We start from the raw sequence: 23815 nt of genomic DNA, 5'->3' as shown, positions 1-23815 counted from the left end.
CATTTCTCCCATGTTTTCCCCATCCCCCCTCTATGACAACTACAACCTCCTCTCCATTCTCCCAAGGTTCTCCATGGGGCTCATGACAAAGCTTCTAGGGGCTGCATCTCAAAGTGAGTATAGTTAATAGTGGTTTTTTTAATGAAAAAGGACATGTTTTTGTGGGGGGACGGTCACAAAAACCTTTTGGAATCACAAAAGGGGATCTGCAGGAATGGTCAATTTTAAAAATATTTTCTTTTAATAATGGACATATGTGGGGAGGGGAAACCTTTATTAGTATCACAGTATCACATTGAGGTACCTGTGGGAGCAGCCAGTACAAGTTAGAAAAATAAAAATTAAAAGAGACAGCCGCACTGTCTGATACCCATCAAAATTAGCTCCACTCTCCTACACAATCATGCTAATATCAATATCGCATTTTCAAAGAATAGGTGACTTCATATATTCTCTACATATTAGCTGATTGTCTATATGCTCCTATAGTTTTATGTCTGAGTAAATTTGAATACAGTAACTTTACAAAACATCATCTGAGCTATTTCCATTTACATTCAAATCATATTACCTTAGTGTCTGTTTATAAACTTAAACTTAATTTCTTTCTTGGGCAATTAACTTTATTTTCAAGAGAACTAATTATTTCATTAGTATGAGCAAGCTGTGGAGACACTGCATGCCCTTTAATCAAGCATGCCCATAAAATGCTTTTGCTGTTATGGATATTCAGTGGTGGTATATATGTTACCACTTCTGTAGAAATGTTTGGCTAAGTCTAAGAAAACTAGAGCAACAAATTCATTACCAATCACATCAATGACAAGTGTGTGATGAGACATCTAGATTCAAAGCAAAACAATTCTGAGCTGTATAGACACATACTCGGACTGTTATAACAAGAAGCAAAATGGAAAAATAGAAGCTACAGAGAACCATTAGCAACATGTTAAACTGCTATAGATCATCACATAAAACAAATTTATTAGAAAACTTAACACTTGCCAAATACAGAGATAATAAAAACACATATTTGGGAGTCACAAACCCATTCTGCTCATCACAGTGCGTGACTGGAGAATATCATATGTAGATAGAAAAGATAATGGCCTCAGTTGGGGTGGGGAATCTTTGTCCACATGTTGTTTATCAACTACAACTACACCACCCCTGGCCATTGGTCATACTTACAGGAGCTGATGGAAGTTGTAGTTCAGCTATATCTGGAGGGCCACAGGTTCCCCACACCTGGCCTAGATCTTTCACAGTTTGCTATCCAAACAGGAGTGGAAGGGGGGGAAGGACCCATCTAGTTATCTTAAAGGGTAGGCACAGACTATCTAGTTATTATCATCTTAGGATCTCAATAGTTAACCTTATACAGGTAATGGTTTTAGATTAACAGAAAGCAATAGAAATATTAATATTCAGAAAATTAACTGTCAGTGTTTAAATTTTTATTCTGATCAAAAGACACAAATATCATCAGGTAGACTACAGCAGGTTTCAGAATACAACAGGGTTTTGTTTTGCTTTGGCCATATATTTGTTTGGCTTCCCCTGGGTGCCTACCATTGTATGATGAACCACAAAGAGCCACACTGATTGAATCTGTGGGGTCCTATCTTCTTCTTCAGCTAGAATTCCACCCTGACTCCAAAGATTCATAATCTCTATTACTGGAAAGCTTGGTTCAGCTGGAACACTGCAACATCCCAGAATGAGGTACTTCAGCTTCATTCACCTAGCTTAACAAAAGAAGCGAACATGGACTCAGGGCGACTGAGGCTGATATGGCATCAAGCAGGAGCATTGGCTCTGAAGGCATGCTAGTGCCTAATTAGACACCGAGGCTGCATTCACACCATTCATTTATTCCACTATTATTGCACTTTAAACAGTCATAGCTTCCCCCAAAGAATCCTAGGAAGGGCAGTTTGTGAAGGGTGCTGAGAGTTGTTAGGAGACTCCTCTTCACAGAGCTACAGTTCCCCAAGTAGTTTAACATGTTGCCCATCTTCCCAGAGAACTCTGAGAACTGTAGTTCAAAGGTGAATAGGGGTCTCCTAAGAACTCTCAGCACCCTTCACAAACTGCCCTTCCTAGGATTCTTTGGGGGAAGCTATGACTGTTTAAAGTGCAATAAATGTGTGGTGTGAATGTGGCCCTACACTATTTGCCATGCTGGGCTCCTGCTGGGAGGAAGGGCAGGATATCTGCCCCACGGGGCCAAGTGAAAGTCAGCCAATACTGTTTTCTGGAACCATCCATTGAGATAGAAGTAGAACCACTGCAAAGCTGTGTCCCCAACTCCCAAATTCTTTAGGTGGCCCAAAAGGTGAAGAGGTCCAGGAGAATCAACAAGGTTACACCCCTCATCCCTCTCCTGAGGAAGGTCATCATCCAGGGTGACTAAGGCAATTTCAGACCCCAAACCCAGGCTATTGAAATGGACCTAGATAATGGGTTTCATCCAAGCATGCCTGAAGCTGCCTCAGCACCAACCTCTTAGGCACCTTGCCCAAACAGGGGATATTAGTAATGGGGCAACAATCACCCAACCCTTCAGGGTCCATGGAGGTCCTCTTGAGCAAAACAGTAGCACTTCCCAGAAGAGCCTAGAGTGCCAATATATATTACTAGACCCTCTGGCATTCAGAAATACTCAGCTTAAGATACCCAAGAGACCTTGCCTCTGTGAATACACATGTAACTTGTGAGGTTATGGACATGCTTACAGGAAACCATGTAAAATAAATTATTATATTACAAACAGGGACATGGACAAGCCTGGCAAAGTCTCTGCCCCACAGATACAGACTTGACACATGCTGAAACTTTCAAGCCATAAAGATTATTCACATTAAGTCACAGAAGGTTAACTCGTGGAAATAACTTTCCAAAACGTGTCCCTCTTCAAGTTGTCGAAAACAAGGTCAAGGTTCCATATCCTGCTCCATATAATAATTGCTTGATTTATTTTTAATGGTTTGCTGTACACATCTTCAGAGCTTAATTACAGAAATGTTGTGCAGTGTACAACACCGAAAAGACATAAAGAAATTCATATGTGTTGGTCTCATGCCAATGTGGACTACTGGACTGGAACATTACCACGCACAGAATGTTGTTACATTTCTAGCTGTGTTTGTTGCCTTATTGCAATCTCATCTCATGCTGTTTAACTATAATACCCAACTATTATACCTTGCTTAGAATCCTGATCTTCCCAGAATGAACTCAGGTTAATACTTGAATGAACAGGTATGCTGTTCTTATTAAAGCAAGGTAATATCACAAATTGCCACCAAACTACCCTATGCTAGATTGATGCTAAACACTAATGTATGATGCTGGAAAGTACTCTGGTTTTCAAATGCACATTCTATTTTGATGTAAAAGGCATAATTTGTCCACAATAGGAGCTAAAACTCCAAGACCATATTATTTGACTGAAATTGCAGTTCATACAAGCAGTAATACTGTGAATGAGAAAATGCACAAATGCAATGAAATGGCAGTAATCAGTTTAGAGGCATTTCAGTTCATATCATGGTAATTTGTAACTAGGCCATTCAGCCACGCCACCCTGGTATACTTTTCTTTATGAAAAGCAATGGGACAATGACATACTTTACCAAAGGGGATCATTTAAATTTTAAAACACATAGCATGTGCTAAAAACACAAGGAGATAATTTTTGTGGATTTCTGCTGACTATTTGGCAAGTAAAACTGCCCCCCCCAAGGTTCTGCGGAATTCTTTCTAGCTAGTTATCGGATCAAATCAGAAATAAATAATCATCAAACCAAAGATGGAAGACATTGCATAATGCATTGAGAGATAATGACTAATGCACTGGGATGGAGAGGGAGGGAGCCTGGGATCTAGGAGTTTGGGGGCTACCTGTGATAGCACTCTCAGATTGCTAGCCTCCCGGTATTCTCTTCCCCAGTGATTGACTATTCCAGAGGCAGTCAACATGGTTCCTTCCAGACTATTGGACTCCAACTCCCATCAGCCTGAGCATGGCAAATTGTCAGGGATGACGGGAGTTGTAGTCCAACATGTGGAGGGCATCCCTATTGGCTACCCCTGAGCTATTCTGTATCCAAGCACTTCACTCTTGTAAGCCCACTGCCCGGATGTAACCTGCATACTTCATTCACATCATTTGTTTTCCTTCTTTCTGGTATGATTCTTTATACAGACTACCTTGCTGTTTTTCTCAGACAAGCAATAGAAACAGCAAACATCTTATAGATCATGACAGAAAGAATGGAAATGAGGTACATTTGCATGTACTTGCCATAAGTGAACCTAGCTACTTGAACATTATACTTTGAAAGGGCAGGGCTCTTCCCTTGTGAGCATTCATTGGCAGTGTAGCACATTTTGCTTCTTTCTTGTGAGCCCCAGGCAGTACAATCCAACTTTGGGGGCATTAACTACAAGGAGAGGAACCCAGGCTTTGCCTTGGACCAGGGTCCCTACATTTAAAGACTTGTTCTTTGGTGAACTCAGACATGCTGTCGAAGGCTGGCTCCAGTCCAATTGATTATAATGGGAGAAGGTTGACTCTGCTACTGCAGAAGAAGGTAGGGAGAAAGCAGAAGCCTTCCTAGACCTGAACAAGTCAGCCAAAAAAAGTCTTAATAATAAGTCTTATCTGTATAGTTATCTGTAACTCATTGGGTTGGATCCAAAGCTGCCCTTCCCTGAACAGAAAGTCTAATTTCATGGGGAAAACTGATGGACACAACTCATCCCAAGAGGAGACACTCAGAATGCCATGAACATACATATCCTTTTAGTGGCAAAGCTCCCTTGCAGTCAGTTTTCTCCCAGATTCTCGTTAGAGAATTATTATTGTGTTCTTTATACTCCAGCTGTTTTCTGACTCACAAATAGTTCCTATTGCTGCTATACTGAAAGAAACAGTGGAATGTTCACTGTGGGGCTTTTTAGATGACACCCAAATGTTATTGGAGTATTTAAATTTTACATTCGACAAGTGTACAATGTGTACCTTTCTACACAGATAGTTGAGTTGTACACACATGCAGTTATTCACATGTAGCATTCAACAAGCATACAATCTGTGTACCTGTGTACACAATAGTTGTGTAGTACAAATCAGTAACACTCTTTCACACGAACAACTGTACTTGTGTGGAGACAACTCGTAGAAGTGTAACATGTGAACAAGTCTGCTGTTAGCAGTATACTAGTGTTAGATCCAATTCAATTCTATGAAGGTAGTACAATATATTGTCCCCACTTGATGCATTTGTTGGCAGGATCATTGATAGCCTTTCTTCAAAGAATGAGCCCAGTAGCGTAGGGGTACATTTTGAAGTGGAGCAGTTCATCATGATAGTCCCTATGCCTGCTCCTAAGGGGAAGCACGGCTATATTCCCAAAGACAGTGAAAAAACATAGGTGGCTGTGTTGATCCATGATCTCTCTCTCTCTCACACACACACAACACAACACAGCACAGCACCAGCACCAGCAGTACTCCATAGCATAATACCCAATTTATTAGGATCAGCATGAGTACAATCTTATGCATAGTGTCCTGGGAGTAAAGCTCCACTTTTTTTAAAAAAAGAAAATTTAAATGAAATAAAGTCACAATATGGTAGAGCATATGTGGGGATGGGGTGGGGGGAAAGAGTAGTGGTGCTCATCACCAGCACATAAGTATTAAGCGGTCACAACCTAAAGTAACTGCATTCACTATCACAAAAAGCACACTAAGAAGGAATGCATTTTTCCAGCAACAAAATATGCAGAGAGATCTGCAAGAGAGGGGACTGAGCTAGGGAACAGACTTTGAATCTCCCACAACAACTGAGTAACAACTTAACTTAAGCAATAAAGGCCCTAAATATGAAGAGTAGTCCAAAGACCTCTAAGGTTTCTCCAGTCTATTTCCTTTTTGGTCCAACGTGTTCCCAGTCTTCTAAACCATGGTTCGGAGAATCATTACCAAGATGTCTAAACTGAGCGTATGGTAAAAGGTACATTTTGGGTAGCCTTGTCCAGGAAGTCAATGGTTACTGAATCACCAGTCACTCATTTGATCATCTTTTATTTCATGTATTTCGATTCATAACCTACATCATCATCATCATCATGTTGGAAAACATATAGCTATTTAACAGAGGTGATATCACTGACCTTTGCAGGATTCTCTCATGATCCCTGCTAGCAATCTGTCAGAAAGATTAAGCACTGCAGACATGTTGGGTAGATGCCTGCTAAGTCCCACCAGGCAATCCACTCGAATCATGTGATCAACTATATCAAAAAGTTACTGAGTAACAAGGAATGTGGAATGACTCACAGGCCTTTCCCCAGAGTAGGTCTACTGGCCACACCCAGCCTGGAAGCCAGGCTGGAACTAGTCTAAGAAGGATGTGTTAACCAAGAATGCTTGGAGTTGCATAATAACCATTCACTCAGCCACTCTTCCCTCCCCAAAGAATACTGAAAACTGAGCGGTAATTAGATCACTCATCTGCTGGTAGACCCACTTTTTTCAGGAAAGGACTACCACCAGTTCCTGACTACAACTCCCATCATCATTCCTGACCATTAGCCATGTTGGCAGGGGCTGATGGGAGTCCACAAACACCTGGAGAGTGCCCTGTTGGCTACCCTTGTCCTAAAGATATTTAACTAATTTTACAGGATGGGCATTTAACAAGTATCTCCCCAAGCACTTTGTCAACATTTGTGAAAACAAGGCAAATCCCTGTTTACAAACATCAACCTATCCTACCAGGTTTTGGATCTTTTTTATTTCTTCAGTTTTATTATATTTTAAATCATATTCTACTTAGCAACTTCCATAAGTAGGGATTTAAATATATAAATTCAAGTCATCTCAGAACATAATTTGAAGGCATGCATAGGCCAGAAGTAGCCAATGTGGTGCCTTACAGATGCTGCTGGATTACAATCCCTGCCATTGCTGACCATTGGTCATGGTGGCTGAGGCCAATGAGTGTTAGAGTCCAAGAACATCTGGAAGGCACCATGTTGGTTACCCCTGGCACAGGCTATGCAGCAAACTTGCTGATGCTAAGAAGGTCTGAGTCTGTTCAGTGCCTCGATGGAGACAGCCTATGAATGCTCTATTGTGAAAGAAAGCTGGATTGAAATATAATAAATATACACACATACATACATACATACTATAATAAATAGTAATAAAGCAGAACTGGATCAAATCAAACTATACTCATATGAGCCAGTTCAACAGTAATATTTATAAAACCATCACCTTCTGCATAAGTTCTCCAAAACCTAATAAAAAGCAGCCATCTTATCATGAAATGATTCTAATAAGTTAGGACCTCCCTTAACCTAATAAAGCAAACAACCTTTTCTTTGAATCCAAGACCCATAATTTTGTTTCATTTTGAAGCATGAAGAATATTCAGGTGGGGAGGAGGGGATTAGTTGGCTGCTACTAAACTGCAGCCTGATTGGCCTTTACTATATAAAAATATGGTCACTTTTTATCGTAGAGTTTTAATGACCACCTGCAGAATGATTGTTGGCTCCTCCTTTAATTGATATACTGTCACACTTCTAATTATACACAACAGATCTCTCCAATATCATTTCTAGCATTCCACTGTGTGAGCTGGCAGCCTCATTTTGCTGAATGGTAGAACTGGCCCTGGTAAGTGGTTTTCTTTGACAACGAACCTTTCTCTCTCTGTGGATTATGCTGGTGGCATCTGGCTGGTCCTGCTGTGATTCTGGAAAAGGAACTTTATTATTTTGCATATCACAAATTGAAAGGTCGAAACCATCTTCAGTTGTCACCAGGAAGTAAAACAGCCCCATTAAAATAACCCCTATGCATTATATAGGGCAAGAGAAAAACTGATTCATTATCAGGGCCACTGTCTATCAAAGGGCAGAATTAACTAGCTTTTCTTACCTCTGGAGTTTATTGCACCAGCTGCAGTTGAAGCCAATCTGGGCCGTGACACAGGGCCCACAGCTATTAAACTGGAGGCAGGCTGAAACAAACACACAGTCATGCAGGTAAATAGTTCATCTTACAAACACTTTCTACCATCAATAGTTTTCTCAGGACTAAAATAATTCATTCTCCTCAAAATAATTGGCAAATGGGTGGGTTACAGTTATCCATCATTAAAAATAGGCTACTAGGGCACACTATGGAAATATTTACCACCGATTAAAGACTGATCTTTGGGATTCAATTTTAATCCCATTTGTAAATATACTGCCATTTCCGCAAATTTTCATTTCTTGCACAGCTCCTAAATTTGCCTCGTGTCATGAAAACATCCAGTTATTTCTTTATGTCTTACATAATTTAATTCTTACATTTCACAGTGCATAGCTAATGTTTTTGTCATATGGATGTAATAAGCTGGGGTAGTAAAGTGTGTAAGAGCTATAATTAGATTAAGAGAAGGATAGGAGCTGACTCCAGTTTCTCTTGATGGTTTGTCTGGCAATTTCCATTCCAAGCCGCACACACAAATGCACATATATAAATATTGCAGATTTACCTTGGACATAAAAGGAGGTGGAGATGAGCTGGTAACTAAGCACTTGTCACTGTTTCTTTTGCAGGACAAGCATGTGAAGTAAGCTTGAGACACCCTTAAAGCACCTATGATTACTTGGTGCTCTGCAAATATACAGTTGCCAGATAATGAATGCTGTGATATACTGACTGGTATTGAAAGAGTAACCAGTTAGGTATGTCTGGCCTTTGAAATGTAGTTCTTCACTTTTTGTTGTTCTGGTGTGTGCCCTGATGTCTCTCTTCATACATTTATATTTTATTTATTTAAATAAATATACAATAAAAATAAGAATCAGTTTTTAAAAGCACAGCTACAACAAAACAATATCTATCAAACACGTGTAGGCTGAGTAAGAACAGAAACTCTAAAGACTAAAAGCAGACTGAGGCAGCATGATCATTTAAAATGCCTGAGCAAATAAAAATGTTCTCATCTGGTGCCAAAAAGATGGTAACATCAGCATCAGTTTTATCTCTCTGGGGAGGGTATTTCAGAATCAGGTCATCTCCAGTAGTGGCTGGTGGTGCAGCATGGGGGGGGGGGCTCCACTGCTCTCCCAGCTTCTCAACACTGCAGGTTGCTGCCACTAGCTGAGAGGGGAAGGGGTGTGGTGTGGGAAGCTCAGGGCAGTGTGTGGTGGCAGGAGCATCAGACTGGCTCCACTGCCACATGCTACACTGCAACAAACTCCCTGCGTCTCACCCATCCACTTCTTACTCTTAATCTGTGGCAGTGACCCGTGGTGTTAGGTAGCCAGGACAGCAATGGAGCTCTGCCTGCACTGCCCCACTGGCCTCTACAGGGCACCACCACAGAAAATGCTCCCTCCTGAGTGCATACATAATGTATCTCTGCAAGGAGGGCAACTTGCAGGAGGACCTCTACTGAAGATATTAAGATGTGGGCAGGCTGGCCTGGGAGGAGGCACATCTTTCAAGTATTTGGGACCCAATCTGTTTAAGTACAAGCCCCAGTACCTTGAATTGGGCTTGGAAGAACAGACAGCCAATGCAGTTCTTGCAAAACTTGAATGATACAACTCCACCTCGCTGAACCAGTTAAAATTCTGGCAACCAAATTCTAAGAACAGAGTAGCTTGCCTTACTCAGATCATTGGTCCATTTAGCTCAGTACTGTCTACACTGACTGGCAGTGGCTCTCCAGGGTTCCAGACATTAACAACCCTACCCGGAGATGCTAGGAATTGAACCTTGGACCTTCTACAGGCAAGGCAGATGCTCTACGTCTGAGCTAGTGGCCCTTCTGCACTAATGGAAGCTTCTGGGTTGTCTTCAAGGTCTGATCTATGTATAGCACAGCGGTAATCCAAAGCAAAACAGAACCCTTACTCCTTTTCATGAAGAGTAATTCTTTAAAAGGCCCACACTCTATCTTAAAGCACAGCTCTTGAATTCTGTGGTTCCTTGGCAGACCTGCTCAGCTGGTGGGAGAGTTCTTCAGGAGGCTCTGGCCACCATCATCACTACAGAGTGCTAGATGTCTAAATATGGTATTGCCCTTTCCTTTGACTCAATGTCAATGGAACATTGCTGGGTGGGACTATGGGATTCTGAAGAGCAGGAGCTATGTAATTTTCCTAACTATTCATTTAACTCATTTGTATCATGCCCTTTCTTCAAATAGCAGAAGAAGCAGGTGGGTAGAAGCCTGTGTGGTGAGGTGGAGCTGTCCTCCTAAAATAGTGTCACTACAGTTTACCTGGACTGGGTTAGGGTGGAGAAGGGTAGCAACAAGGTTGGGGCTATGCAAGTGAACTGGTGGGAGCTCCAGATGGGAAGCTATAGTGTGCTAGTGCACAGAGAAAAAATCATGACCACTTCAGTCCTTCCCCCACTCCTGCTGTGTTGTGCTACTGGGTGGTAAGCCATGGTTTGGGTTACTGTTACATCCAAACCCAAGCTCATGGTTTGTTGTTCCCCAAACAATCATGAGTTGTAACCAACAAACAATAAGCTCAGGTTCAGACATCACTAGCCCGAATCATGGCTTCGCTCCCAGTAGTACGACAGCATCAGGAGCAGGGGAGGAGCGAAGTGGCTGTGATTTTTTTCTCTGTGCACCAGCACGCTGTATATTCACTTTTAATGTGACATCTGTACCAGGACACATGTGCTATAAGGAAGACATCTATAAAGTATGTTAAAAGCACCAGATTGTTTTTAAGAATGGCTCACTTCACATGCTTGTTGGACTGTACTTACTGGGTAGAGGAATCATCTCAACGGCTGACAAATTGGTAACCTTTGACATTTGAAGCTCCACTCTGTGATACTCATATATCGTTCTTCTACGGACATCTACCAGGAAAGAAACAAGAAAATTCAATTCCAAAGTTGAAAGGAGACATTTGACTGTGTCCTCGTTGAATTAAAAATATGCCACTGTCATAGAAAGTCCAGATTTATATGTACTATTAAAACCACACAGGAAAGAGATTTAACTCAAGAAGCATTAACAGTTATCAATTGGAGATCCATTAACCAGGGAAACCACTATTCAAACATTGAGCACACTCTCAAATACTTCTAAGGCTTACACTGAATATATATGTTTTCATTTAAGATAGCATTTAATGCATTTCCCTAAAAAGACATTAACTTACAGTGCAATCTTATACATGTCTATTCAGAAGTTAGCTGTGCTGAGTTTGGTACCTTACTTCCAAATAAGTAAGTATAGGATTGCATCCTTAGTGATTGTGTATGAGACACAGAGCCTTTTCTGTCATGGTGCCCAGATGTCCCACCCAGCTGGCTCCATTACTGGCTGCTTTTTGCAGGGCAGTCAAGACTCAATTATATTCTAACAGGCATTTGTTGCTGAGTAGAATATGATTTATTTTGATGCACCTGATGCCTTTTTGCATGCTGCTCCTTCATCTGGTTGTTTCATAGTGTTTTTATACATGTGGCTTTTATTGTTTTACTACAATTTATAAGCCACTTTGATTACTGCTGATAGAAGAGTGGGATAAAAACAAATCCTCAAAATAAGTTAACACTAATAAAATACAACAGCAAAGCATGTTTATAATTCAGTTCTGTTGACTAGCACATTTTTTAAAACACAAACCTTTCTCTAAAACACAGGAAAGTGAGATGCTTCATTGAAAAGTTTAAATGGAAGCCAGAGAAGCTTACCATGCACTAGCAAGTTTTCATCATATCATCCCATATTTCTCAGAAGTAATTTTGGATAGGATTGCAGTTTCAATCAGTATAGAACTGACAGCAGATCTTCTACTAAAAGCAGAATGTTAATTGCAAAGCCATAAATGGACTGATTTGAAAGGCTTTGGCAAATAAAAAAAGAAGATAAAAATTAACTTCTAATTCTTGCATTTCTATTCATTATTTTATTATTATAATCATGTTCAGGCCTGTAAATATAAACTTTCATGACAACAAGACAAGCTTGTAGTTTGATAATGTTTCACCAAGAAATGGCAATGACCTTTTACTCTGGACTTCCTGGTTTTTATAAACTTCTTCTGAATGCCATTAATTCATGTGCACAAGAGGAAAAGACACAATTTGATGGGTAGGCCAGAAAATGCAGCCCCCATGTCTAGATCAATGGGTGATTACAATGTGGGATGTGGGGAAGAGAGAGTAAGTGGGACACTTCTACAGCACTGAAGATCAACTGAAACTGGAGAAGACAGCAGAACCAGAGCAGTTATGGATTATTAGACATTACAGAGAAGCCCAACATGAAGATGCAACACTTAGTTGGATAATGAACCTGGAAGACAGAATCAACCAATCTGTAGGATCAAGAAATTCAGATCCGCATCACTGAGCCCTTTCTCACCAACAAAGGGAGAACAAAGGGATAGAAAAAGAAAAAGAAAGACCCACTTTCCTGGAGCAGCATTTTGATCAATGGACAGTGCCTCACTAATACCCTGAAAGGAGCTGGTAAACAGACTCCTTGTGATTTTTTACTATCTTGAAAAGCACTCCTATTTCCCAAAGAGGAGGGCTCCCTTTTCATCTGCATTTTCTTTTCACTTTCCCAATATCTTCACCTGAGCAGCTGAAAAAATAGGCAACACAGGAAGCTGCCTTATACTGAATCAGGCCATCAGTCCATCTAGCTCAGTATTGTCTGCCCCGAGTCGCAGCAGCTCTCCAGTATTTGAGACAGAGACTCTCCTGGCCCTACCTGAAGATGCCAGGGATTGAACTTGGGACCTTCTACATACAAGGCAGATGCTCTGCCAGTGAGCAATGGCCCATCTCACTTGCAAGTAAGCAAGGAAGCCTATTTATGGATTGATTTAATGTATACCCCACCAATGCTACCTTGCTTACCTGCAAAACAGATGGGCCGTAGCTCAGTGGCACAGCATCTGCCTTGCATGCAGAAGGTCCCAAGTTCAATCCCCGACATCTCTAGGTAGGGCCATGAGAGACCCCAGTCTGAAACGCTGGAGAGCTGCTACCGGTCAATGTAGGCAATGCTGAGCTTGATGGACCAATGGTCTGACTCAGTATAAGGCAGATTCCTGTGCAGCAACATGTTCAACAAAGCAGTCTCTAAATAGCAGCAGCGATTTCTACTATACACTGAGAAAGATCATTATCCCCAGAGGGCAATGGAGGGTGCTTCTGTTCTTATTTTCTTTCATAGGCACATACTGGCAGCATGCGGCATAAAAACAAATCCACAAATTATTCTATTTAACTTCTTATCATGGCTGAGCACCATCATTGCCAATTAAATCAACTTGTTATTTAGTTTTAGGGCCAAATGCTTTCAAACCCTCTTGATGAAAGGCTTCTTTCTCTCTTTCTCTCAGATGTGAATGCAACATCCTATTAAATAAATAAATTACCACCACCACGCCAGTCTGAATGAATTACCAGGAAGATTTTGGCCTAGATAGCTATACTGGAAGGTCTGATACCTGTCTGGAGTTCCAAATGCATTGGACTAGAATATGTGTGCAGAGGCTAAGCTAATTTGGGCAGAATTTGAACACCTTTCTTGCCAAGGCAGGAAGATGTATTCTCCCACAGTGACTTGACTGTATGATGCACCTGCCAAGTCACAGCATTGTGGGGATGTGCTTGAAATGAACTCCTGCCAGTGCCTGAGGCTTTAATTTGTTTCCCCCAAAAGAAGTCAGGTCCTTCAGTCCAGAAAACAAGCAAATGAATACATAAATAAAAATGATGGTATTGGCACTTCAGCTGAACCTTTCATTGTTCAGTCATTAGCAAAGGTTAACTCAGGGCATGCTGGCTTGGCATAAGCAGGCAGATTCTGAATGTGCTCATCAGGAACAGCATGAGAAAGGAATTGTAGGAAGCTGTAAGGCTTGTGTGACAACTCCTCTAATCAAAACAAAAAGGATCCTTAGACGACTGGCTCTAATAGTTTAAGGCTGCAATCCTATACTGTCTTATCTGAGAGAAGCCCCACCGAAGCTAATGAGACTTACTTCTGAGCAGACACATATAATATTTAGGAATGATTGAATATGTCCATTTCACATTATCATTTTTCCTATCTCAAATTCAGTTACCACATTTCTGCAGCAGCATTTTACTGAGAATTCCTCCTAAACTGCAGTTTTGTATTGAATTTTTGCCTAACACATTTTTGCAGAGCAATTTTCCCTGATATGCATTTTTGTATGTTGTTTTCAGTAATATATGCATTTATATGCATACTTTACCCTAATATATGCATTTTGGTACTGGAGACACTGCATCGTAACATTTGAAGAACCGCAGATTTTGAAGGATTGCTGTGTTTCGGTATGTAGATTCACCTTTAAATGCAAAATGAACCAAATTTCTCCTCCATTCCTAAGAGGTTTGCACCATAATTTTATTATGTGGAATCTGACAGATTGGATAAAAATGAATAAATATCACATTTTAAAAAATGTTTCAATGATAGTAAGCCTATTCATATTGGGGTTTATGACTGTTGTTAGGAATGATGGATTTTATTAGGAATTATCTACCCTTTTAAATATTTTACAGTGTTTTCTGTTTTGTTAGCTGTCTTATGTTCCTTTTCTGAAAATAAAGTGGCCTATAAGTTTTTTTTTTTTTTTAATAAAAATCCTTAAACAAAAAAAAGTTTAAACTGAAATATAAATATAATACAGCCAGGGCCAGCTACAGGTATGAGACCCCACAGCAAAGTCGCAAATGGTTGGTTCTTCTGTCATCACTGTCACCTCTGACATCATTCTCTTCCCCCAGTGCGCTTATTGCTTGCAGACAGGTGCAACAGCAGCACTGCTATTTTAATTACCCATAATGCCCTCATTGCTCTAGAGCAGCCTTTCCCGACCGGTGTGTCTCCAGATGTTGTTGGACCACAACTTCCATCAGCCTCAGCCATTGGCAATGCCGGCTGAGGCTGATGGGAGTTGTGGTCCAACAACATCTGGAGGCACACTGGTTGGGAAAGGCTGCTCTAGAGCATTGTGGGAAATTTCAAGTGGCAGGTAACTCTCAGCTGCTTACCACTTCTCTAGGTAAGCCTGAACACGAGAGACAAGCAGTCTAAACAAAGAGCAGATATCCATCATTGGGCCCTTTGAAGCTCCAGGACACAATCAGAGTATCCAAGGATGCTAGGTGCTGATTCTGGGCCAGAATACAACCATCTTTAATATTTTAAACTGAATCCCCATGACTCTTTATCAAAAATATTGTTAAACAGCTTTTTAATGGAAAAGAATGAACACTTGGGGGGGATCTGACTTGAGTTCAAGCATTACGAATATGACATAACCAATCATATTGTGTAGTTATTATTGTAAGCGTCCTACTGGAACCAGAGACTGGTTCATCATCCCAGACATCAGGGTCCAGGAGACACAGGCTGAAGACAAATGAACTACAAAAAGGGGACTCCTGGCACACACATATCACTGCAAGTTCATCTTTCTTACTGACCTGGCAGAAAAGCAAAGCAGAGAACTGAATGCTTCTTCAAGTCCCATAATCTTTGAAGCTCCCCACTCCCTGACTCTCTGTCATTTGCCCAATATGCTACCTCCTTCTTCTCAGCATGGGGAAAGCAAACAAGGGCACCTGCAGCTAGGTGCAGGGGTATGTGGTCCTTCCGTAGCAGGTTTTTTTGCTGGGTTGGCACTATGCAACTTTACATAACCAGAGACTGCAGAGGAGGAGGAGGAGGAGGAGGAAGCAATAGTGGGAGGATCAGGAAGGGCAAGACTGAAAGATCCGAAGCTGCTTTAGATTCTGATTTTGAGCATCTGACACCTGAATTGAGAAGACAAGCTCACAGCACAGTTGGGAAAGGTGCTACAAGCCCTCTTTTTTATATTGGCTTGGATCCTAAGATAAGTTAACTTAAAGAAGTTCATGGGAGGAAATTGTCCTGTCCCCTCCTTCCCCTGCACCCCAAAAAACCCTCTTCGGAGGGTCAGGGCCCCTCCTGAGCAACGTGGAATGGATTGCAGGGGGTTGTTGGGGGGAGGAGAGAACTACCTCTAATTGGACTTGGATCAAGGACATTCACAGAAGAAAAGTTTAATGTACCCTTCTTCTCGTTCCACCCATGAAAACCTCTCTAGTGCAGGGATTCCCAAACTGTGGTCAGCAGACCATCAGTAGTCCATGAACTTCATTCAGGTGGTCTGCGGCATATCTGTGATGAAGAACACTTACTACTTGAATGATATGGAATTCAAATTGTAATACAATGAAATAAACTATAAGAAATAAAAGAAGCAAGACAAGTATAATTAAAAATCATACAACATCTACCACAGCACATTACAATTGCTACAACAGGAAGAAAAATCATTAAGTGGTCAGCAATTTTCAGGTGGTCAGTAGGAACCACTGCTCTGAAAGTTGGGGGCTCCTGAGCAGTGTCAGATATGATAGGTTGCAGTGCAACAGAGAACAGCCTCCAATTGGACATGAATTCTAAGGCAAGTTAACTTAATGAAGTCCACAGAAGAAAAGTTTCTCATTCCCTCTGTCCCCTGCAGCTGTCCATTCCTCCCCCCCCCTGCAAAAATGCGTCACTGGACAGTCAAGGATCCTCCTGAACAATGAGGGGTAGAACACAGAGAGGCTGTTAGAGGAGGGGGGGATTTCTCAAAATTCATCTTGGATCCTAAGTTAAGTTAAAGAAATAAAGTTTCCTACCACAATTGGTATAGCAATTGGTATAGCAGGAGAGCCTAGCTGGGAGTCCAGAGTCTGTGAGTTCAAATCCCCACTCCACTCATCTCCTGGGTGTCAAGGGCCAGCTAAAGATCACCCCCACAGGGAGTGGCTCGGGGTTCCGTGCCCTCCCACCTGTGCAGCCGTGGGCAAGCTACATAGTCCCAAGGAGTCCAGTTGCCCCCCAGCTGGCAGTTGCTGACTATGAAGGGGTTGGCTTGTGCAGCTGTGGCCAGCTGAGCAAGCCCTAGCCAGCTGGGGAGGACTAGCCTCAGAGGGAGGCAATGGTAAACCCCCTCTGAATACTGCTTACCATGAAAACCCTATTCATAGGGTCGCCATAAGTCGGGATCGACTTGAAGGCAGACAATTTCCATTTCACTACCTTCCCCATCCCTGCAGTCTCTGTGCCCCGTCTCACATTGTTAAGCCCTCCCCCACCCTCCAGATAGGGGTAGATTTTTTTTGGCAGGGGGGAGGTCACAGATGGTTAAAGAGGATGAATGGGATGATAAACTTTTGTTCTGTGAACTTCCCTAACTTATCTTAGGATCCAAACCATTATGTCTGTCTTCAGCCCTGTTCTTTAGCCTCCCTAGAATCACTCACTGAATTTACCTCCCTGTACTCCTCTTTCTGTTCCCCCAAGCTATGCATTGTGTTATGTCTCAATTTATGAACATTTATGACTTTACCTATCAAACAGCACAAACATTTGCCGTCACAGAGAAACACTGTTCCTCCATGTCACAGCAAATTTTATTCACACTAGTGTGCTTGGTGTGACACAACAATGAACATCATTGGACATATTGCTACTCTCTTACCCTTTCTGCACATGCACACTTCTGTTTCCCCATGATCAGAGCTTGGAAAAGTTACTTTTTTAAACTACAGCTCCCATCAGCCCCAGCCAGCTTGGCCACTGGATTGGGTTGATGGGAGTTGTAGTTCAAAAAAGTAACTTTTCCAAGCTCTGCCCATGATTCACCCATGAAAATGGCAGGAAAGAACTGTATGCCAGTATTCTACCACAAATTTCATCACTTTGCTCCCACAATTTTCTGGATTAATAGGGTTTCAAACAGATTTTTTAATGGAAGCAATTAATATGGAAATGAATGCTAAATTTCTACCATATTCGACTAGATTTCCAGAAGTGACTTTTACATGATGTGAATGATCAAATAAAACGTGGAAATTATCAGGTAAGGAAATGTCAGGAAAACAGAATAAACTGCCGTCTGAATGCAGCCTGAGTAAGTAATTTTGCTAATTGCATGTGAACAGAGAAATCCATTAATTTCCAAGTTGGAGCCCTGCAGACCTTACCACGAGACTATTGCCTATCCACATCATGTCATCTCACAGGGGCTGGTAAAAGTAGGAAAGGATGGTGTAAACTGGATACGCTACAGTCCATCGAGGGGAGCTCAACATGCATGCTCCCCTTTAAGTTAGGTATTACCATGTGTACACAGAGGCCTAGGTACCAGCTTTCTTCACTCAGAGCCCAGAGAGCTGGATTGGGTCCTATTTTTTGTTATATGGATATATCATACAGTTAAAGATTTTTGAAAGATATTCATCATTAAATGTCTTATCTTGAGTTTTCTAGGAGAAACCAATGAGTGCAATAAACCCAGAGTCACTGATTTCTGTGAGTTATTACTGAAGAACTTTAAAGTTTGTTACATTCCAATCTATCTCACTGTTGAGAGGAGTGAGTGATTTCTAAGACAATCATTTGAATTGATTATTTTTTACAACCAAGGCACTAAACTGTCTCAATGTTTAGCCATCTATGAAAAAATCCTGTAGGCCAGATCAATATTTATACTGTGTATGCTCATGAATCACTTAATGCAGATTAACTACCCCTTACTACACTTTCAGTGCTCCTTTGTCCATACAATCGGACTATTAAAAACCGGAGAAATGCTAGAATTCCCCCCCTACACATTCAGTGAATTCTAATAAGTGGATGCATGGCCCTAATTTCCTTTTTTTTATACTGTATATGTTCATGATCACTTCTTGTTGTTATTGTTATGTGCCTTCAAGTCGATTTCGACTTACGGCGACTCTATGAATCAGTGACCTCCAAAAGCATCTGTTAAAAACCAATCTGTTCAGATCTTATAAGTTCAGGTCTATGACTTCCTTTATGGAATCAATCTATCTCTTGTTTGGTCTTCCCCCTTACCACACTTTCAGTGCTCCTTTGTCCACACAATTTGGACTATTAAATACCGGCAAAATGCCTGAATCCCCCCTCAAATGCATTCAGTGAAATCTAATAGGTAGATCCATGGCCTAACTCATTTTAGTCAATAGTAGCATTCTCATACAAATTGGCTATCTTAACACTGGAGATTTTCTTGATAGATTACTATGAGACAACTTACTATAGGTTAATTTATATGCCAATCCCTATATCCCTATAATAAAAACCTATCGGAGACAACATGCCTTTTTGACAAAATGGAACAAATAGAATTTCAAAGATACCTAAAAACATTCAGAATCGTTCAATCCTCACAGCAAAAAACAACAACAGTGGTGGTACCTGTGGCCTTACCACCCAGAGCAAGCCCCATCCTGTCCAGGGGTAGTGGTTGTCAAGTTATGGTAAAATTTCCGTGCCATGCAGTTTGACATTAAAGAAAACTAACACTGCAATCTTCATGTACATGCCCATTCAGAAAGGTCTCACTGAGCCTAATGGGACTTATTTCCATTAAGTGTGTATAGGATTTCAGAGTTACACTTCTTGTGGTGGAGGATGCCTCTCAGTGAGTTAAAAGTAGCCACCACAGGGCAAATTGTCTTTTATCTACCCTGTATCTGTGCTCCAGGTCAACTTGACTAAAAACAGTTGTGAAGGCTTATGCACCAGTCCAAAACTCTATCATTCATTTATGTGTTTGTGTTCCTTCCTTCCTTCCTTCCTTCCTTCCTTCCTTCCTTCCTTCCTTCCTTCCTTCCATCCATCCATCCATCCATCCATCCATCCATCCATCCATCCATCCATCCATCCATCCATCCATCCATCCATCCATCCATCCATCCATCCATCAGTTCTATAACATTTCTGCAATAGAAACATATAAATTTGTGGTATTGTGCTAGTATAAATGTTGGTATGTCTTATCCCAATAACTTATTTCATAAAAGATACAGAGCTGACATAGCTATATCTTTCTATGGGAATAAATTGAAGATTTTCAGTAAAGTAACAAAAGGGATAAATTTATAAATAGATTTTTTTCTTTTAGTATTTTTAGGGTAGTATTTTTAGGGTAGGTCAGAGTCATAGTTATTTAGGTTGCTTTTAAGTTATATTTATACTATTTTTGTGTTATTGTGTACCTACAAAGGGGTTAGTGTGAACACAACCTAAGAAAGGTGTGTTTTGTCCAAGTTCTTTGCTTCCTCAAAATCAAAATAAGAAAACCACCAACACCAACACCCTGCAACCATACAATTTCTAGTCTGAAAAATATGAAGGAATATACCGAGGAATGCAGAATTATGCCTTCTCCTTTTTGGCTCACAGTTGCATTTTGCTTTATCAATTCAAGACAAACAGCAAAGTGTATAGTCACTGGGGGAGTTGTAAATCAAATAAAATTACATTTAAATTAGCAAACTGACTTCATAAGCATTTTTTCTGTTTAGTTAAAATGTATTCTCAATCTCTTTAAATTTATTTTCTCCTCACACATAACACCCCCCCCAAAACAGGCTTACACCATATTTGTCAGCATGCATTAACAACATACTGGGAATTTGCTGGATCCTGTGGACAACCACAAAGGCATCTGACAGGCCCACTTTCACAGGGTGATTGGTTGAACTGATCTGTGTCACTGAGACAGGAATCTGCAAGACAAAAATAAGTACATAAACATCATATCTACCTACCTACCTATCTAAATTACTTTCTTCTGCTTTTAAACTTCAGTAGAATGCTACCGTGGAAATGATAAAATATAATCAAATGCTAAATATTTATTTATTTAAATATTGATAAACTGCACTTTCAAATAAAATATCACAAGGCAGCACAACAGATTAAAAAGATAGTAAACACAATCACAACAATGAGGTCTTATGCGCACGAACCCCGACCAATAGTTTTGGGCAGTCCTTTGGACTAATAACCTCAGTGGGCCCTTCTTCCCTGACTGGATCCACCACTCCTACTGCTGCCCACTTACTTGCTCTCTTCAGGTCACCACCCAGAGGTGGTGAAAATTAAAAACATATATAAGAACCATTTCAAATCCAATACAGATACAGACTGATTTAAAAAGTCTCCACTAAAAAGGCTTGTTGGAAATGAAAGGTCTTTATTATACATCAAAAAGATAATGGAGATAATGGTCTGATATGCAGTTAGAGGGAGTTACCAAGGCAGGTGCCACCACTCTAAAGGCCCGATTCCTATGTTGTACAGAATGGATCTCCGGAGGAGATCATATCTGCAGGAAGCCCTCTCCTGCAGTGTCCAGTGGTTGGCTGGCTATATAAGGGGTGAGACAAGCTTTTAGGTATTGGTCCCAAGCTGTAAAGGGCTTTGTACACCAGTACCAGCAGCTTCAACTGTATTCCAGTTGCATTCTCTAAATTCTCTGTACAGCACTTTTGGGTCTTTTATTTTTCCTTTTAAGGAAAGGGGCAGCTAATGAAAATAATATTGAAGTGTACTATGAAATGTGGCTTTGGTCTAGTACTTAAGTTTTGATGGACCTGTTAATCAATCCTTCATAAGTACTTTAGCAATTACATTGTCTTGCCTACCTTTCAGTAATCAATGAGTAAAAGCAAATTTACACCCAAGCCAATTATAAGCTTCATTGTCAATTCACCGCAGGGAATAAACTTGCAAAACCTTCAAGTTCAATGAATATTTTCCCCTCAAACAGTTAGCTTGGTTATTGTGTAAATATGTTTCTTTTTAATGCTGCTTTGCCAACACCTAATACTATTTTGCATGCAGGGCCACACAGAACCTATATTATTCTGGGAAATGAAATCTATTTCTGTTACTGAATATTTCATAGAAATTCTGTTAACTTTGTAAGCAGCAAAGCCATAACCCATTTTTGGCTGACAGAAGGAAGTGCGCTAATATAGTAAAACTAAATCTGTTTTAAAGAACTGTGCTATCCACTGAAGAAAGCAATTATTTAATCACTGCATAAGCAAAACAAATGCATTAAGTAGTGCTAATGCTGGTATAGCACAGTGGGGAGGAGAGCCTTGCTGAGAGTCCAGAGTCTGTGAGTTCAAATCCCTGCTCGTGTCTCCTGGGTGTCAAGGGCCAGCTAAAGATCACCCCCACAGGGAGTGGCTCAGGGGTCACGTGCCCTGCCACTTGTGCAGCTGTGGGCAAGCTGCACAGTCCCAAGGAGCCCAGTTGCCCCCCAGCTGGCAGTTGAGGACAAGGAAGGGGCTGGCTTGTGCAGCCGTGGCAAGCTGAGCAAGCCCTAGCCAACTGGGGAGGACTAGCCTCAGAGGAAGGCAATGGTAAACCCCCTCTGAATACTGCTTACCATGAAAACCCTATTCATAGGGTTGCCATAAGTCGGGATCGACTTGAAGGCAGTCCCACTTTCCCCACTTCAGTGTTCAGTACTGCAAATCTTCCACACATACTTAATAAACGGTCACTGCAATATTGCTACATTTGGTGAATTTTTCTAATTTTTCTTAAGGCAATGTCTCTTGCCTGCTCATTTAGGCAGTAATGAGCCTTTCAGTCAGATAATCACCCAGGATCCATTATAGAAATTATAACATTTGCTTCATTTACACAATGTATTTGGGTGAGGGAGCAAACAGAAAACAGTCCTAGGAAAGTGTGAGAAGTTTTTTTCTGGTACATGGGGAAAACATTGAGCAAAGGTATGTTATGTTGGCTTGTAGACTGAAATGGCTGGATCCCATGATTATTTATCTGTTAGGAAACAATGGTTATATTCAGACATCACAACATGCTTTAGTAAACCTTGGGCTCACATGCTTCCCCTTCCTTTATTCTCTCCTTTGCACATGAGGGGAACAGATGTAAAGCTTCTGGTCACAGTTTTTAACAAAATATTTTCTTATTTCATCTGGATATGCAAAACTATGGTTTATACAAATGATATGGTTGATCCTGGTGGTTAACAATAGTTCATGCAGGCCACAGTTTCTATTTAATCCAAGAACAGGAAATGGTAGTACGTAGAAATTATAGTTAAATCAGAATCAAACAAACTATTCAGATAAAATGGGAAACTAGTTTGTTATAAACTTCAGCTGTTCTGAAATGACTTGCTCCCATTTCATTGCCCATTTTTGTTTCCCAGAATACACATACAGATCAATGCTCAGAGGGGCATTTCAGGGACATGTGGCAGCTTCTTGAGAACCGTTGCTGTAAAACCTAGGTGTTGGACGGGAAACTCAAAGATACTTCCCTCCAATCCACATTTGGCTGAAGGTCCAACTTTTTTAGACTCTCATTATTATTATAACAAACTATGAATGAAGGCTTTAAATCTTACAGACACATATATAGGAAGAAGAGAGGAAAGACAGCCAGGAGCGCATGAACCCGAGGTGCATCGCAGCATGTTCTCATCACAGCAAACCAAAATTTGTTGTGATTGTAACACCCCAATATAGCAATTTTATTTTACCATTTTTAAAAATAAAGTTTTTATTGATTTTCCAGGAAAAGGAACAGGACTAACATATAGAATACAAACAAATCATTCAATTAGCCTGGTGTGTACATTGCTTATTCACTGTTATCATACAGAAATGCTTTATTCAAACTTAGACAACCATTTCCCATTTTTTAAATAATCCCTAGTTATTGTGTCATGTTCTCCCTTGGTATCACTGTGCCTTGAGCAGGTAAAGACATACTTTATTATTCACATGTCAAAGTAGCAATACTGTTATTGGAACTTTGATCTATTTCCCCATCCCTTGCTATCAATGTCTAGGCATATAGACAAGCCTCAACCCCCCTGAGGA

The 23815-nt window shown here is 40.8% G+C and overlaps 1 protein-coding gene across 7 annotated transcripts in view; it reads right to left on the bottom strand.

Moving 5' to 3' along the window:
• PLXDC2 (plexin domain containing 2) overlaps window positions 1-23815 on the bottom strand; it is a 326726-nt gene that overhangs the window by 57233 nt on the left and 245678 nt on the right. For all 7 annotated transcript variants that reach the window (XM_061586483.1, XM_061586489.1, XM_061586486.1 and 4 more), the window contains 3 exons: window positions 20566-20665; window positions 10811-10906; window positions 7964-8045 (listed from right to left, as the gene is read on the bottom strand). In XM_061586483.1, the coding sequence (XP_061442467.1) occupies window positions 7964-8045; window positions 10811-10906; window positions 20566-20665 (278 nt within the window). The remainder of the gene's footprint in view (window positions 1-7963; window positions 8046-10810; window positions 10907-20565; window positions 20666-23815) is intronic.

Source organism: Rhineura floridana, chromosome 10 (assembly GCF_030035675.1).
Source record: "Rhineura floridana isolate rRhiFlo1 chromosome 10, rRhiFlo1.hap2, whole genome shotgun sequence".
NCBI lineage: Eukaryota > Metazoa > Chordata > Lepidosauria > Squamata > Rhineuridae > Rhineura > Rhineura floridana.
Note: the sequence above shows the minus strand (reverse complement) of the source record. Positions and strands in the feature narration are given on the sequence as shown.